This window comes from Melospiza melodia, chromosome 6, assembly GCF_035770615.1.
Source record: "Melospiza melodia melodia isolate bMelMel2 chromosome 6, bMelMel2.pri, whole genome shotgun sequence".
In the NCBI taxonomy this organism is placed as follows: Eukaryota; Metazoa; Chordata; class Aves; order Passeriformes; family Passerellidae; genus Melospiza; species Melospiza melodia.
The window spans coordinates 58,611,697-58,629,658 of record NC_086199.1 but is presented as its reverse complement, the minus strand read 5'-3'; the positions used below and the strand labels follow the sequence as shown (position 1 = coordinate 58,629,658).

Here is a 17,962-nt window from a genome sequence, read left to right as displayed (position 1 = left end):
GTTACTGGCTGCACTCAACAGGTAAAGGTTCACCTGTTTCTGGGTTGCAAACAGCATCTGAGTGTAACAGATACTAAAAATCTGTTTCAGTATCAGATTATAAAATACACATTAACAGACAGCTTCTGCACTAGGAAGTTTATGCCCTGAAAACTTAAGGACAAAGTGTAATTTGTTTCACAAATAGGTAACAGACGCAGATGTAAATTTCATGAGCAAATAAGGAACTGCATTAATTTCAAGCTACACAAATATTTCAGACTCCTGAAATCAAGTCCTGATGTTCCTAAGGTGATACATCAAAGCTATGAGATAGCTTGGAACAGAAACTGGGGAGAGGTGGTGGTCAATCCAACCCTAATCAGAAGACAATTCTTCCTGTAATTAACAGAGTGCAACATGAAAGCAGTCTTTGTCAAAATATCCCAGCTTTCCTATGTGTTTTAACCCAGTCAGATAACCAGAAAAAGTGTGTGTCAGCTCTGTTTGCTGACTGTTTGGGACACGTATCATGTGTATTTAAATAGGAAGGCCTATTCTTTACTCAAGGAAAAATATGAGTATTCTTTCTGGATTCTGAGAAGTTCCTATGTAAGATTTCCTACACATAGGTGTTTGCTCTCATATACATGTCCACTATCAAGTTAAAGAAAAAAAAAAGTCTTATTACCATATTTTTCAGGACATAGTGTTTACAAGATTTGCAATATTGACAAGCACCTTTCAGACTCCCTGATTTGGCTTTCAGACAAAAAAAAAAAAAATAAATTAAGTGCTAAATGTGCAACAGTCAATAAAGATAAACTCTTTGATATCAGTAGCAATAGACACAGCTAACAGATGACCATCCAATTAATACATGCAGTCAAAATATGACCAACACAAAGTTTAAATACCAATCAATACTGCAGTCTTAGTGCAATTCCTCATTGGGTCCGAGATGAATGTTGGAGTAAGTATTCAAACAGACTGATTACTGCTAAAATCATACCAATTTCTATTGGCAGAAGTGTTAATGTAGTAGAGTTCAGAAAAATGCATTGCCTTTGCAAAATTTTTAGCTGTAATTTGAGTCATATTGTTTCCCACAACATGTATTTGTATATTTTGATATTGGCATTTAAGTATACTTACATAAAAACATAAAGAGAATCTGTTCAAGTTTCTTTCCTCCCACCTCAAACTATGTTGCTAGACATACGTACTGCAGAAGAGACACACACAGCACAAATTTGGACACTTTGATTGCTAAAGGAGACACAGATATTCATATAAATGGTAAAAATAATCTAATTTTATCAACTTCCCAGCCTTATAGTTACTGCACCCGCTGAAGTCCAGAAAGCAATATCTAAGTATTTGGCATGAGGATTACTCAAATTTGCAAGCTTTTACAGGATCATGCTTACAGGGCCTCTTTCCACTTGTACCCCAGAAAAGAAATGATCGTTCCATCCAATTTCTGTGTGCATGTGCTGCTGGTTGTACATTCCCCCTGTGTGTTAGTATCCCATCCTGTTCCCATCCCTCCATGCACAAAGACAACTTGGAATTGTTGGCTTAAAAAAAAATAAAAAAATCCAATCAAATAAATATCATTATTTTTCTTGTGTACTTAAGTAGATAGAGAGCACATATAACTTCAAATCAACACGTTGTTGAAAATTTAAGGTCAATACTAACATTCCTACTTTTATCAAATAATAACTAAAATCGACACAAAATGAGATTGTTCTTATTGGAACAAAACAAAACAATCAGTCACTGGACTAATCTCCCAGAGAAGTAATGGATTCTCCCGTAATGGATTCCCCAACATTAGACAAGTTTAAGATTTAGCAGGACAGGGTGCTGGGCCAACTTGTCCAGACAGTGATTTTGCCAAGAAAGGTATGACCAGATGATCCTTGGAGTACCCTACTGACTTGCTATTCTATACTTGACATAAACTTCTTCTACATAAAAGAGGTTTGTGACAATCACATAAAATACATCTGATAGAATCACAATAATAATTTGTCTCTCATTCATTAAAGTATTTCTGTCATGGTGGACCAGCAACATCTTCTTAACAATGTTCATTCACCTCCTTGAAATATTAATATTGGTAAAAAACCCACTGTACTGCTTTATAAAGACTTGCAAAATGTGTAATCAGCCCTTAAAAAGAGCCACGCAATAGATGCTCTCTGAAAAGCATTAAGTACACACATTCCTTCAATTTCAAGGAAGCAATATAAAAACCTTGTATTGTTTATTCAAATAAAGTCACACATTATGGGTTTACTTCTCTCTACTCCTGCCCAAACAATTGATTTTTATCAGCTCTGCAACGTCTGATCTCTCTCCAAGTCAGACAGGAGATCAGAGGATTTAACCTGTGTTATCCTTGTAAAATTGCACATAAAATACAGCAGAGAACATGTATCTGTGGATCTCATTTAAACTGTGCTTAACAAAGCACAAATATTTACTGTAAAGCCTAATAGATTATTAGGAAAATTAAGAACTTCACATCTCTTTGTTGTTCACATCTCATGATAACAAAGATATCAAATTCTGGAAGTCTACCAAAAAGTTACATTTTATTATGAACACGTATGATTTAAGCATTGCCAATAAATTCTACATATTTAGTTATAGCTGACATTTATGATGTTACTTGAAGAATAATGAATGCCCTAACTTGAAATATGCACATGCCTTTAAGAAGTGAGCCGAACGTCAAAGGAAGCTTTTAGTAACTTGCATATGAACAAATATCTTCTATCAGCTAGAAAGGTTAATGAAATCACATTTTCTGAGATTTCTGCACTACAGACAAATGTGAGAGCAAAAGAGACCATTTACTATCCAGAAGGGAACAGAGAAAGTAAATTATTATATGATAGTCCCTACATATCTTAACTGCTAGTAAAATATTTTAATGTTTCTTTCATTGTATGCATTAGATAATCTGCAACGTACTGAATGAGTTATTTCTGAAGACTGTCACAGCATACTTGCATTTTAACCTTTTATGCAGAAACAATTACTGTATTAATCACTGTAAACAATTACTGCATTAATTCTGTTGGGCAAACTCAGGGGGAGAAATGCTCGAAAACTACTCCACCGTTTCAGATTCACTACGTATTTCATCAGACCTAATCCACAGTCAATCACAAGCCCTGCATTATAGAACAAATGTCAAGGAAAAACTAGAAAATTTCATTTGGCACCCATGAGTTTCAGGCACGACAGTAACAGACGGGGGATTCTGCAGCAACAATCACTTCGCAGAAACTGCTCACTTGCGCGTTCATTAAACACACTCCCCTCATTCTCCCTCCTACAACGGGCTGGTAATCCACTTGCAGCAGCCTCGGGCCAGTTCCAGCACAACTCGATGTTCCTGCAGTTGACGTGCAAGTGCCCAAATAAAAACAAACTCCCCCACACGCACGGGGGTTTACGCTACAAAAAACAAGACTCATTGAAAAGTTTTCCGGGAGGTAAAAACCAACAGAGTTCCATTCAAGAAAACTGAGCGTTTCGGGCATCCCTCCAGCCCCTACTGAACAGCTCTCTCTTCAGTAAAAAGAAGTTTCTTAAAACCCATCAACCCAAAAGTAACGTTAACTTAGGTGGAGCGAGGAGCAGGGGGTGAGAGAGAGGGAGAGAGAGGAACAAACGACAGTAATCTGCAGGGCAGAAGGACAGCTGCCACTCAAAGAACGCCAACGCTCGATAAATAATATCCCTCAAAACCTGGCATTTCTTTAGCACTTGGTAATGGTTTTGTCGATAGAAAGCGGGAAGAACCAGAAGTGCCGGGCAGCTTAGAAAGCTGTGGTTTCTTTCTCTCGGAAAGGCTGCCAGACGGTGGGGGGCTTCGGAAAAAAACCACCAAACTAACACGGTAACTACAAGCTGAAGCTGACTGGCTTGAGGTTTTGCTCTAATCAATAAGAACGGCTGTTTAATAATTGAGACTGCATAAGAAAGCGAGCGAGCCTTCTGTCCTACAGCAAATACATTATTATGATTTAGCACCCACGCAGAAATAAAGGGTTATATCGATTCTGCAGAACCGAGCTGAGAAACCCGCTAAGGGACTAACATTCTCCTCCATTCCTCTAGCAGGAGTTTGTTAGTGAGCAGACATCCAGCACAGACACACACAGCAGCCAGGAAAAGCTATGGAGCGGCGCTCACTCCTCCGAAAGTTTCTCCTTCAAGTTTCGGAGAAACCTACCTGCTCTCTGGAAATGCAAGGCAACGAGGGTCTCCTAAACATTTTGCAGCTGCCGTAGTAGCTGACCGAAGTTTCCCCTAGGGACACGCAGCTAGATCTCCTCCTGGGTCTTATCACAGGCACTTTTTCCTCCGCGCTGGGGAGCCGCGGGTGGCGGTGATGCTGGTGGTGCGCTCCTCGGCTCTGCGCCGAGAAGATGCCGTGCTCCCCGGCACAGAGTGCCAGGAGGCAGCCTGCCACCCCGACCGTGCCGGCCAGCAGCGGGCCGAGCGCTGGGGGCAGCGCCTGGAGGCTGCTCAGCGACACCAGCCACACCAGGCTGCACAACACCAAGACGAGGAGACTCCGGCTCAACTTCAGGGAGCTCTGCGGCAGGGTCAGCGCTGCCACCGAGACCAGCACGGTCAGGAGCCTTCCTAGGAACATCGGCGGCTGCTCTTCGTGCCCCTCCGCGGGCAGCAGCCACTGCAGCGCCACGAAGTCCCCCGAGTAGCAGCACAGGGGCAGCGCCAGCAGCCACCAGCGGGTCGTGCCGCCGCCGTGCTCCCCGCGCCGGCCGCCGACCAGGTAGCAGGTGAGGAAGAAGAAGGCACAGGCGATGCTGAAGAGGGGGCTGAGGAAGCGGGTCAGGCACAGCAAGGCGTGCAGCGGCCGCGGGCTCCGCCAGCTGCTGCCGTCCTGCTGCTCCCGGGCGCTGCCCCGGCCGGGAAAGGCCAGGAGCGAGAGGGCAGCGGCGGCCAGGACGCCCAGGGCGAGCCGAGCCCGGGAGGAGGAGGCGGTAGGAAAGAGCAGCAAGGAGAGGAAGCTCTTCGGGGGGTCCTGCCGCAGCGGGGTCGCGCAGCTCTTCACGTATCCGTTCCGCAGGCTCTCCGCGGGGGCGGCCGCCCCGCCGCCGTCCGGCTGCGGGCAGTGCTGCGGGGCTCTGCCGGCCCCGGCGGGGGAGGCGGCCGCCGCCGCAGCTTCTCGCTCTTCCCTCATGGTGGTCGGGGACGCGGCAGGGGGAGGACGGCGGAAAGGCGCGGGTCGCGCTAGCTGCGTCCCGGCCGCGCCTCCCGCATCCCTTCAAGAGAAGAGAGCCGGGCTGAGCCGCCGCTCGTCCCCCGCGGGCAGCGGCGTCCGCGGCATGGTGGGTGAGGACGGGAAAAAGAGAGAAAAGGTAAAAGTCTGGCTCGCCCGCTCGCGTTCCTCAAACGGCTCCGGCGGCGGGCACTCGCTGCCGCCTCCCAGCGCCCAGCGGCGGCAGCGGCCGCGGCGGAGCCAGCGGGGGTGGGAGCGAGGCGGGGAACGGCTCCCCTCGCCCGCCCCCTGCCTCCCCTCCGCCTCCCCTCCCGGCCCGCCTTCCCTCCTCCCCCGGGCCCCGCCAGCCGCACTTCCCGCGATCGTTTTTAAAATATAAATCTGTATGTCTGTGTGTAGCCAGCCGCCCCCCGTGCGGGGCTCGGGCCGGCCCCCGCCCGGTGCCGCGGCCGCAGCGAGGGACGATGAGGAAGCGATGGAGGGGCAGGAACGCTGAACCGGCGCGACTTTGTGCTTTATTCTTGTCATCTAGCTTCGAGGTGCCGCGGAAAAGTTGTTCGTCCGGGCTGTAAAACACACGCAGAGTATCGAAGTGTTTTCCCTCTGAGGAGCATCACTTTTTCCTTTTTATTCCTTTTTTTTTTTAATACTCGAGAAGTAAGTATGGATTAGAGTAATTATCTCCTTTTTATTTTTTTTTCCCGCCCTCGTTAACTAAGTTACAGACTAGAGCTCATTGCACGACCAGGTTTATTTGCACAGCTAATACCTTTGGAATGGATCAAAATAATAATTTTGGAACGGATCGTTGGAAGTGTTTAGACTGCTGTAAGGGAAAACAGGCAGCTAATGGGATTTTGAGTAATACCTTTGCTCATTTATTCTGTTTAGTTTTTTCTGGAAAAGTAACTGCTAAGCACTTCTAAATTTATTATAATTGTGCATGTTTACCTTGTTACTTAGAACAAAGGTCCTTTGAGCCATGTTTCCACATAATATTGTACTGCTTTACTTACGCTGGTTCAGAAATCAGTTTGGGTAAGTCAGTAGTTGCACTTTTTTGCCTTTTTTATTTAGACAAGGAGCTCTTGAAATTATTTGGTGCCATTGCTTGTAATCCCCTCCCTGTGAGCAGCCCCCGTGTAGCAGCTGGTTTGTGAAAGCTGTGGGGTGGCAGGAAGTGCTGCTGCAGGACACGGGCCTGAAAGTTGGCCATGAACAGAAATCGTCAAGTGTGGTTCCTGACAGAAAAATGCAGTATGCAATGGCAAATATAGTCATTTGCAATGGTAAATTTCCCTCTTGTACATGGCAGGGAAATTAGTAATGATTTGTTTTTTAAAAGGCAGATCAATCTGATGGAATTTAATACCATAGTACATCTTCCTCTGTTAGAAATACCCCTTCACTCTTTTTCCAAAGGAAAAAAAAAAAAAATCTCTCCTGACCTGGTACACTTAACAAAGATTCTGTGCCATCATATTGGTTCTAAAACGTTTTTGAAAAAGGAAAATGTGTAGTTCATTTGGGATTATATTCTTACATTTTCTTGTATTCATATGTTAGTGATATCAATTGGACCACAATCAAGTATACTTGTAAATGCTTTTAAGCTGAGAAATACCTTGCTTTTATGCATATTCTTTATTTTTTTCCTCCCCTTGAATTCAGCTATAAATAAATGTATTCCAGAAATAATTCACTGGTGTAATCTTCATTTAAACACCTTTGGGTATATTTGGAGCAGTGGAGACTGGTAAGTGCCTAAGGAAGACTACAGAGACAGGACATCACATGATCCCTAAATACCATGGATGCAACCATCTGTGGCTTCAGCACTTTATGAATCAGAAGTGGTGTCTTAGTTTCTTACTCTTCACAGTTCTCGGTAGGTTTTTAATCCACAAATTTGCCCAGTCTTCTTTTTTTTTTTTTTAAGTCCACACAGGCTTTTAGCATCTGCAGAGTAGTACAAAAAAGATCCCTACTCAATGCAACTTGACCACACAAGTGTGAAATATGGTTGTTTTTTTAAAGTTTCCTACCTGTCTTAATTGATATTCTTCTCATTTTGATAGAAAGAATGAACTGTTGCTCTCTAGTCACCTTGTCTCTTCAATTCATGATTTTATATGTTTCCTCCGTCTTGTATTTATTTTCTAAGCCAAAGAGTTTGGGCGTATTTTTTTCAGATTCTTTTCATGTTACTGGTTTGTTTGGGTTTTTTTTTGAGCACTACTATATACTTTTGGAGAAAAGACCAGGAGTTATACCCCAGTATTCAAGACAGAAGCCCAGTCTAAATAATGGTTTCTTCCCTTATAATTCCTGTCTCTCATTTGTTTTGCTTTCCTTGGGAAGTGATACAGCAGATAAACCAAGCATTGTCGAAAGTGGTTCTGTTGAACATGGAACACTGTTTTCACAGTGTTAAGTGTATAGATCCCAGGCTCTGTGTTCTGATTCTTTACATCTACATCCACTAGATAATTTTATAGGTAAGATTAGGGGTTTTTCTGTGTTTACATTACAGTTATCTACAGTAAATTTCACCTGCCTATGAAGTCAGTGCTGGGAGGCTGTAAGCACATTCTCTCAGTCAGTAACTTTGCATTAACAGTATACTTTACCACCTTCCCACCTTTTTTCAAATCATTTATCATTAGTTAATTAGCTTTAATTTCAGTGACATGTGTGCTGAAGAAATGTATACATTCCAAAATGTAATGGGAATATACTTGGTCTTTAGTAATGTCTCTGTTGCCTAACAACACTCTTCCTCCCACATTATAGGACCCTGTCTTGAGGAGTTTCCAATCTAATAATGAATTTCAGTATAAAGAAAACTTGGTTTGAGTACTTTAGTGTCTGTTGTAAATTAGAATAGCATTAACTAAATTGCTCCTTGTAACAGAATAATTTTTGGAATAAGGAAATAACTTTCTTATTAGCTATTTCTTAAATAAATACAGAAAAACATATTGTTTTATTAAAATTGAAGACATTTATGTCAGGGGAATGTAATTTTATTTTGATCATCCTCCAGTTTCAGTACCAAAACAAGATGGGTGGCTCAGTGATTTGAGTCAGGTTGGCTGTCTCTGACTATCTAATAATAATAAATACTAATAAAATTAAATTTTCATTTTAAATGGTGCTAAATAAGATTTTCCAAGTTAAGTCTGTTTCATCAGTAGCCTCCCTGCCTTTATGCTGAGGCAGCTTTCTTGTTCCTGCTTTTCTTATTTACTCCTTTTCCCCCTGAGCAGAGGGAATGAGCCAATGTCTGGGTCAAAGTTTGGCTGCCAGCAAGGGCCAAGCCACCACAATAACCATGTATACTCAGCACTGGAGATCTGATCAGGAAAAACTGTTAAATCTTAGATTCTCATTGCAAAGACTGACTCAGCTGCCATCACTGTATTTTAATAGAGAATTTTCATTTGTTTGGTCAAACTCAAAACCAGATCAAATTTTAAAGTAGAATTCTTCGTGGATGAAACTATGAAAATAATGGTTTTATACCCGCAGCATACTGGCAGTAGAATAGAACAACTCATAACTGATTTGGCAGTAAAGACTCACTTTTTCTTCATTAAATCTATACTAGCAAAATTCATAAACTGGTGCTATCTATCTCCATAATGAAAAATATTTACTGACTTTATTGAGCATTTACTATATGTTGTCAAGTTGTGTTCGTTAGTTTCTGCTGATCCTGAGACATGTGAATTTCCTTTTGCTTCCTAAGTGATTAAACTTGCAAACACTTAAAATCATATTTTGGGAAGATGGGTGTATATTACTTTGTAACACACTTCAGAAAAGCATAATAGTGATGAATATTTTGTATAGAAATAACTATTTAACATAAGAATATGAACCAAAAGCAGTCATAAAACAGTTAATTTAAATCCTCCTAATTCAGAGGATAACTATTTTTATAGCATTGTTTTGAAGGTTTGGTTGGGGTTTTTTTCTGCTAAGGAAATTGCAAGTATTTATTTATCCAGCTACCTCCACATTTTCCAGTGTCATTATTCCCAGTGATCCCTACAGTGATAAGTAGTCAATGACCTTTGCATGGGATGAACTACAGCAGTCTGGTAGACCTGCCTGTTATTCATCACAGTGGTAGAACAACTGCAACAGCACAGTGGCATTCTGCTAAAAGCTCACATTTTCCCCAATGGGTTATTATACAGCCAGAATAAAATGCCTTCTTAAAAAACCACTGTGCCTTTTCTCTGCCTAAAAAGAGAAATGTTTGTTTTTTTCTCAATTTGGTGAAAGAAAAAATAAAAAGGAAACTCGCTGGAAAGGCCAGACCTACCAACTGGTAGTGCCTCTGTGTCAATGTCCCCATTTACACACTCAAATTTGCACCGAGGGACCTTAAACTAAATTTAAAATGTCATTTATCGGGCGATGTCAACTGCTGATTATCTTCGTCCTTGTTTTCTGTACTAGTTTGGTATCACTTCAGAACATTGCCAATAATAAAACTGATGTGTAAAACTTGAAGGAGTAGTTTTTGAAATTGTAAAACTGATTTATAGTCTTTGTCCTATTACATTGGTAGAAATAGGTAAGCCATCAGTATTAGCATTTCTCTGAAAATAACAAGGTGCTCCTTCATCCAGTGAAGAACCTTTATATTCATAAAGGATGGAGTATCAAGAAAATAAAAGAGCCAAGTGTAGAAAAGATGAAATTTATTCAAGTGGATTATTATAACAATAAAAAACTAGGGCATGGGAAATCTACCTTGGGACAACCTTATACCTAAAAAACAGTCAATTTCTTATAACTACAAGTCTAAAATACTTCATCTTCTAAGGCAAAACATTGCTGGGAACCTATGACAAAGCTATGGCAGACAAACAGAATTTTCACTTAAACCTATGGTGGGGAATGTCGCAGTGCCCGGGCTGAGCTCTGCTCACACATCCCCTTGCACAGCTCTGCCAGCTGTGAGGTGAGCTGGAGCTGGGCACCTCAGAGCTGAGGGGAGAAGCGCAGTCTCCACCTCTTCCAAAGCCCCATCTTGGCGCTCTCTTGTGCCTGGGCCTCTGCACAGAGCTGTGGCGCAGGCACAGCCACATCAGGGCACGGTTGTGCCTCGGCGGCTGCAGCAGCTCCTGGCAGCAGCCGCGTCCCCGCCTGCAGCACGGCCCTGCAGAGACCGAGGGGCTCTGGCGATTCTCCTGCAAGACACAGAACAGGGAGAGCGTGGGGCTGAGCCCTCTTGGGACGCCTTTGGACACCCCTGGAGACACTCTGGCCTGGCTGGGCTTTCCTGAGCTCAGGCTGCAGGAAGAAGGGCCCTGGCCGGCTCAGCCTGGTGTCCCTGGGGTCAGCTGCTGGCCCTGATTCCTCACCCAGGGCCTGAAATTCCCCTCTGCCTTGGGGCATTGGGCTGAGTGCTGCCCAAGAGGTCCAGGACCATTGGGATCAGCTTTTCTCCTCTCTCTTGCCTTGCCTGACCCCAGCTTGATCCAAGGCCTTCTTTCCTCCTCACCCCTGCCCCCATCCCACCTGCCTGACACCCCTCCCTCACATCTCCCCAGCATCTCCAGAGCCTTCTGCCAAGGCAGCACCTGAGGACAATTTCTGTCAGCAGCAGCTCCAGGACTAAGTCCAACAAAGCCTCTGCTGCCTCAACCCACAAGGAGGTCAATTCAGGGCCCATGGCCTGTGGCTCCATGTCCTCGGGAAGCTGGGCCAAGGTGCCCATGTCCCACTCAGGACGGCTGGAATGGCTGAGGGGCTGGACCAGCATCAGGAGCACGTAGACTCTCAGCAGCCCCTGGGAGCCGTGGCCAGCCATGGTGCTGCTGTAGGTTGAGCTGCCACCTCAGCACACACCCTGGCCGTCTGTCCGTGCCAACTGCTGCTCGTGCTCTGGGCACGGTGACAGGCTGGGGACAGTTCCCAGGCACCCTGCTGGCCCCAGAGGCTGTGATGTCACAGAAGGGCAGAATCAATTGGCTTGGGAGAGCCCTGTGAGATCATTGAGCCCAGCTGGGGACCCATCCCCAACATGGCAGCTCCAGCAGAGCACTGAGTGCCACACCCACTCTTTCCTTGAACTCCTCCCACACCAAGGACTGCACCACCACCCCAGGCAGCCCATTCCAATGTCTAAGAGCCCTCTCTGGGCAAAAGTACTTCCCAATGCCCAACCCAAAATTCCCATTCTACAGCTTAAAATCCTTGTTGGCATTTGCTCTCTCATGTCATTCCCTTCTTTGAGAAGACAGGCATTGCCTTGTCAGTAAGTTGCCTTTAGGGAGGAGAACAGACTTTGCCCATGAGTGCTGCTCAACGTTTTCAGCCATGCCAAAGGGTCATATCCCCAGGATCTTGGGAACTGGAGCACAGTGTGGGCCAACAGACAGCAATTATGGTCCGGGAAGGAGGCCCTACTCGAGGCTGCCCAGCACCGCCAGAGCTGTACAGCAGGTCTTGGTGGTCGCACCAGCTGAAGCAAGTGCCCTGGCACCACAGGGCGATGGAGCCTCACACAGAGCCGTGCAGGAAGGATGGAGAGGCCTGGAACTGCAGGGGAGTCTTGTGGCCCAAGTGCATGACACAGCCCTTGGTTCTGTTGAACCTCCTGCTACTGGTCTCTGCCCAACCAGCCTGGCCAGGTGCCCCTGCAGAGCCTTCCCACCCTCCCCTACACCACACTCCCAGCCCACTTGGCTCCCTCACCAATTTCCCTATGGGACACTCAATTCCCTACTCCAGATCATCAGGACAGAGATGAAACAAGCTCAGGCCACAATGCACTGATCCCTGGGGAACACCTCCTGGGCCTGGAAATTAGCGGGAGGGATGCAGCATCAATGTCCAGCACAGCCTGCACCTGACCTGGAGCCACTTCTGAAGCCGGCCCAGATGGATTCCATGGTGCCACAAGCACCTTTTGAGGCCACCCACAAAGCTTTCTGTGCCTTTGGGAACCCCCAGCACAGTGGAGCCAGGGATCCAAGCAAAGATTTCTGGGAAGAGAGAGGCAGGTGAATACTGCCCACACTCTTCTTTCCAGCTGCCCTCAATACTCTCTCAAACTCTGCTGGTACACTCAGGCTTTCCATTCCAGCTGCGCTGGAGATCCTGCACAAAACCATGATTTGGTCTGTCCCACTCAGATGGCATATCAAGGAAACAACACAGCAAGGTTTGGAAAAGCTGAATTTTATTGAAATAGACTACTGTACAAATCTAAAACTAAGGTGTGGGAAATCTACATGGGGACAACCTTAAACCTAGAAAACTATCAAGTTCTTAAAACTAGAAATCTGAAAAACCTTCATCTTCCGGGGAAAAAAATTGTGGGGAACCTTCAGCTAAGCTACGGGAAGCTCTGGCTAACAAACGGGATATTGACTAACACCTGTGGTGGGAGATGTCACCGTGCCCGGGCTGAGCACTGCTCACACATCCCCATGCACTGCTCTGCCAGCTGTGAGGTGAGCTGGAGCTGGGCACCTCAGAGCTGAGGGGAGAAGCGCAGTCTCCACCTCTTCCAAAGGCCCCATCTTGGCGCTCTCTTGTGCCTGGGCCTCTGCACAGAGCTGCGGCGCAGGCACAGCCGCATCAGGGCACGGTTGTGCCTCGGCGGCTGCAGCAGCTCCTGGCAGCCACCACGTCCCCGCCTGCAGCACGGCCCTGCAGAGACCGAGGGGCTCTGGCGATTCTCCTGCAAGACACAGAACCGGGACAGCGTGGGGCTGAGCCCTCTTGGGACGCCTTTGGACATCCCTGGAGACTCTGGCCTGGCTGGGCTTTCCTGAGCTCAGGCTGCAGGAAGAAGGGCCCTGGCCGGCTCAGCCTGGTGTCCCTGGGGTCAGCTGCTGGCCCTGATTCCTCACCCAGGGCCTGAAATTCCCCTCTGCCTTGGGGCATTGGGCTGAGTGCTGCCCAAGAGGTCCAGGACCATTGGGATCTGATCAGCTTTTCTGCTCCATGGGGGCTCTCATGCCTTGCCTGACCCCCAGCTTGATCCAAGGCCTTCTTTCCTCCTCACCCCTGCCCCCATCCCACCTGCCTGACACCCACCCCTCCCCAGCATCTCCAGAGCCATCTGCCAAGGCAGCACCTGAGGACAATTTCTGTCAGCAGCAGCTCCAGGACTAAGTCCAACAAAGCCTCTGCTGCCTCAACCCACAAGGAGGTCAATTCAGGGCCCTTGGCCTGCGGCTCCATGTCCTCGGGAAGCTGGGCCAAGGTGCCCATGTCCCACTCAGGACGGCTGGAATGGCTGAGGGCTGGACCAGCATCAGGAGCACGTAGACTCTCAGCAGCCCCTGGGAGCCGTGGCCAGCCATGGTGCTGCTGTAGGTTGAGCTGCCACCTCAGCACACACCCCGGCCGTCTGTCCGTGCCAACTGCTGCTCGTGCTCTGGGCACGGTGACAGGCTGGGGACAGTTCCCAGGCACCCTGCTGGCCCCAGAGGCTGTGATGTCACAGAAGGGCAGAATCAATTGGCTTGGGGGAGCCCTGTGAGATCACTGACCCCAGCTGGGGACCCATCCCCAACATGGCAGCTCCAGCAGAGCACTGAGTGCCACACCCACTCTTTCCTTGAACTCCTCCCACAACAGGGGCTCCACCACTGCCCAAACTCTACAGTTCTCTGAGCAAATGTTCTTTGTAATATCTAACCCAAACTTCCCTTGGCTCAGCTTAAAATCCATGTTGGTTTCTCCTCTGTCATGTCCTGCACCAAAGTATGAGAAGGCAAGCACTGCCTCCTTAGCAATTTCCCTGTAGGGAGGATCAGAGTCTTTGCCCATGACTAGTGTTCAATTTTTCGGCCATCTCAAGGGGCTGCTTTCCTTTGTCATTGTATATTGATACTAAAGAAGAAAGCATCATTTCTGGGAAATACTGCATGCTGTAACGGAGAAATTGTACAAGAATGAATACGTAGAGTAGGAAGAAGATGGGGGCTCAGAAAAGAAAGAGGATCCTTGACTGTTGGAAGTACAGGGTTCGGGAAGATGTTTCATGTCATCAACCCCTTCAGTTGTAGGATGCAGTTGGAGCAGCACACGAAATGCAGTTCTGTGATGTGGCTACTGTGGCAGAGGAGGAATCTCAAGGCCCCCCTCAAGTCTTAAAATGCCTCCAAGCAGAGTAGCATGGAGCTCAGAAGGGACAGAGCTTGTCTCTGATGGCCAAGGTTGTATCCATGCCCAGAGAAGAAGAGCAGAGAGAGGAGCACAGGCATTCAGGTGAGACAGGTCTGAGGAAATGTGTCATAAAAGTGACACAAGATTACAGAATGGACCAAAGTCTCTATCACCTCTTGAGAGGAATTCCACACAGAGCAGTGAAACAAAGAGGCTCAGCCACTTGAGATCCCTGCAGCTGGAGTTCAGTCTTGCCCCAGAAACAGCAATGGTGCTCAGTGAAGAGGGCCCTGCTTGAGGCTGCCCAGCAATGCCAGACATGTGCTCAAGTCTCAGCCACCAAGCCAGCTGGAGCAAGTGTCTCTGGTACCAGAGGGAGCTGGAGCCTCCCACAGAGCCCTGCAAAAAGAATGGAGAGGCCTGGAACTGCAAGGGATTCTGTTGGCCCCAGTGCAGGACACAGCCCTTGGTTTTGTTGAACCTCCTGCTGCTGCTCTCAGCCCAACCATCCTGGCCAGGTGCCCCTGTAGAGCCTTCCCACCCTCCAGCACAGCACACTCCCAGCCCACTTGGTGCCCTCACCAATTTGCCCATGGGACACTCAATCCCCTCAACCATACCATCCAGACAGAAATTCAAAAAGACTGCACTGATCCCTGGGGGACAATTAGGGGACAAATCTATCATCAGCGCCCCACACAGCCTGCACCTGGCATGGAGGCACTTCTGAAGCCAGCACAGACTGCTTCTCTGGTACCCCTGGCTCCTTCAAGAACCATCTGGGCCACCTGCACGGCTTCCTGTGCCTTTGGGGGCCCCAGCACACTGCAGTCAGGGGTCTAAACACAGTTTCCTTGGAAGATGCGGGTGGGATAATATAGCCCACCATCCCATTTCCAGCTTCCCTCAAAAGAGTCTCAAACCCTGAAGGGAAACACAGGCTTTCCATTCTGGATAAGCTGGAGCTACCACACAATTGCCATGTCACCTGTCTGATGGAGTATCAAGAAAATAACATAGCAATGTGTAGAAAAAATAATTTTATTCAAATGGGCCACTTTAACAATCTAAACTAGGTCGGGAGAAATCTACATGGGGACAAGCTAATACCTAAAACCAGTAAAATTTCTGGAATATGTAGGCTATGAAAAAAGTCATCTTCTCGGGAAAAATATTGTGGGGAACCTAAAGCTAAGCTATGGGAAACTGCTGCTAACAATCGGGATATTCACTAACACCTGTGGTGGGGGATGTCACAGTGCCCGGGCTGAGCACTGCTCACACATCTCCTTGCACTGCTCTGCCAGCTGTGAGGTGAGCTGGAGCTGGGCACCTCAGAGCTGAGGGGAGAAGCGCAGTCTCCACCTCTTCCAAAGGCCCCATCTTGGCGCTCTCTTGTGCCTGGGCCTCTGCACAGAGCTGTGGCGCAGGCACAGCCACATCAGGGCACGGTTGTGCCTCGGCGGCTGCAGCAGCTCCTGGCAGCAGCCGCGTCCCCGCCTGCAGCACGGCCCTGCAGAGACCGAGGGGCTCTGGTGATTCTCCTGCAAGACACAGAACAGGGACAGCGTGGGGCTGAGCCCTCTTGGGATGCCTTTGGACACCCCTGGAGACACTCTGGCCTGGCTGGGCTTTCCTGAGCTCAGGCTGCAGGAAGAAGGGCCCTGGCCGGCTCAGCCTGGTGTCACTGGGGCTCAGCCCCTGGCCCTGACTCCTCACCCAGGGCCTGAAATTCCCCTCTGCCTTGGGGCCTTGGGCTGAGTGCTGCCCAAGAGGTCCAGGACCATTGGGATCAGCTTTTCTGCTCCATGGGGGCTCTCATGCCTTGCCTGACCCCAGCTTGATCCAAGGCCTTCTTTCCTCCTCACCCCTGCCCCCATCCCACCTGCCTGACACCCCTCCCTCACATCTCCCCAGCATCTCCAGAGCCTTCTGCCAAGGCAGCACCTGAGGACAATTTCTGTCAGCAGCAGCTCCAGGACTAAGTCCAACAAAGCCTCTGCTGCCTCGACCCACAAGGGGGTCGTCTCAGGGCCCATGGCCTGTGGCTCCATGTCCTCGGGAAGCTGGGCCAAGGTGCCCATGTCCCACTCAGGACGGCTGGAATGGCTGAGGGCTGGACCAGCATCAGGAGCACGTAGACTCTCAGCAGCCCCTGGGAGCCGTGGCCAGCCATGGTGCTGCTGTAGGTTGAGCTGCCACCTCAGCACACACCCTGGCCGTCTGTCCGTGCCAACTGCTGCTCGTGCTCTGGGCACGGTGACAGGCTGGGGACAGTTCCCAGGCACCCTGCTGGCCCCAGAGGCTGTGATGTCACAGAAGGGCAGAATCAATTGGCTTGGGAGAGCCCTGTGAGATCACTGATCCCAGCTGCGGACCCATCCCCAACATGGCAGCTCCAGTAGAGCACTGAGTGCCACACCCACTCTTTCCTTGAACTCCTCCCACAACAGGGACTCCACCACCGCCCAAACTCTTACTGGTCTCTGCACAAATGTTCTTCCTAATATCTAACCCTAACTTCCCTTGGCTCAGTTTAAAATCCTTGTTGGTTTCTGCTCTGTCATGTCCTCAGGCCAGGTATGAGAAGGCTGGAACTACCTCCTAAGCAGTTTTCCTGTAGGAAGGATCAGAGGCTTTGCCCTGGACTGTTGCTCAAGGTTTTGGCCGTCTCAAGGGGCTGCTATCCTTTGTCTTTGCATATTCATAATAAAGAAGAAAGCATCATTTCTGGGAGGGATTGCTTACTGTAATGGAGACTTTATACAAGAATGAATGTCAATACGCAGAGCAGGAAAAAGATGGGGGCTCAGAAAACAAAGAGGATCTGTGACTGTTGGAAGTACAGGGTTCGGGAAGGGGTTTTCTGTCAGCAACCCCTTCAGTTGTAGGATGCAGTTGGAGCAACACATGAAAGGCAGTTCTGTGATGTGGCTGCTGTGGCAGAACAGGAATCTCAAGGCCCCACTCAAGTCCAGTAGGGCTCTAAGCAGAGGAGTGTGGAAAGCAGAAGGGACAGAGCTTGTCTCTGAAGGCCAAGGTTGTATCCATGCCCACAGAAGAAGAGCAGAGAGAGAAGGAGCACAGGCATTCAGGTGAGACAGGTCTGAGGAAATGTGTCAGATAACAAGATCACAGAATAGACCAAAGTGTCTCGCCTCTTGAGAGGAATTCCACACAGAGCAGTGAAACAAAGAGGCCCAGCTCAGTGCAGTCTTGGCAGCTGGAGTTCAGTCCTGCCCCAGAGACAGCAATGGTGCTCATTGAAGGGGGCCCTGCTTGAGGCTGCCCAGCAATGGCAGGGATGTGCCCCAGGCCTTGGCCACCACGCCAGCTGGAGCAAATGTTCCTGGTACCAGAGGGAGATGGAGAATCACACATAGCCCTGCAGGAAGGATGGAGAGGCCTGGAAATACAAGGGATTCTGGTGCCCAAGTGCATGACCCAGCCCCTGGTTCTGTTGAACCTCCTGTTGCTGGTCTCAGCCAAGCCATCCTGGCCAGGTGCCCCTGCAGAGCCTTCCCACCCTCCAGCACACCACACTCCCAGCCCACTTGGCTCCCT

The 17,962-nt window shown here is 48.2% G+C and overlaps 1 protein-coding gene across 1 annotated transcript in view; it reads right to left on the bottom strand.

Moving 5' to 3' along the window:
• PDE3B (phosphodiesterase 3B) overlaps window positions 1-5,230 on the bottom strand; it is an 82,500-nt gene extending 77,270 nt beyond the window's left edge. Inside the window, exon 1 of the mRNA XM_063158528.1 lies at window positions 4,238-5,230. Within this exon, the coding sequence (XP_063014598.1) occupies window positions 4,238-5,215 (978 nt within the window). The 5' untranslated portion in view covers window positions 5,216-5,230. The remainder of the gene's footprint in view (window positions 1-4,237) is intronic.
• Window positions 5,231-17,962: the final 12,732 nt, after the last annotated feature.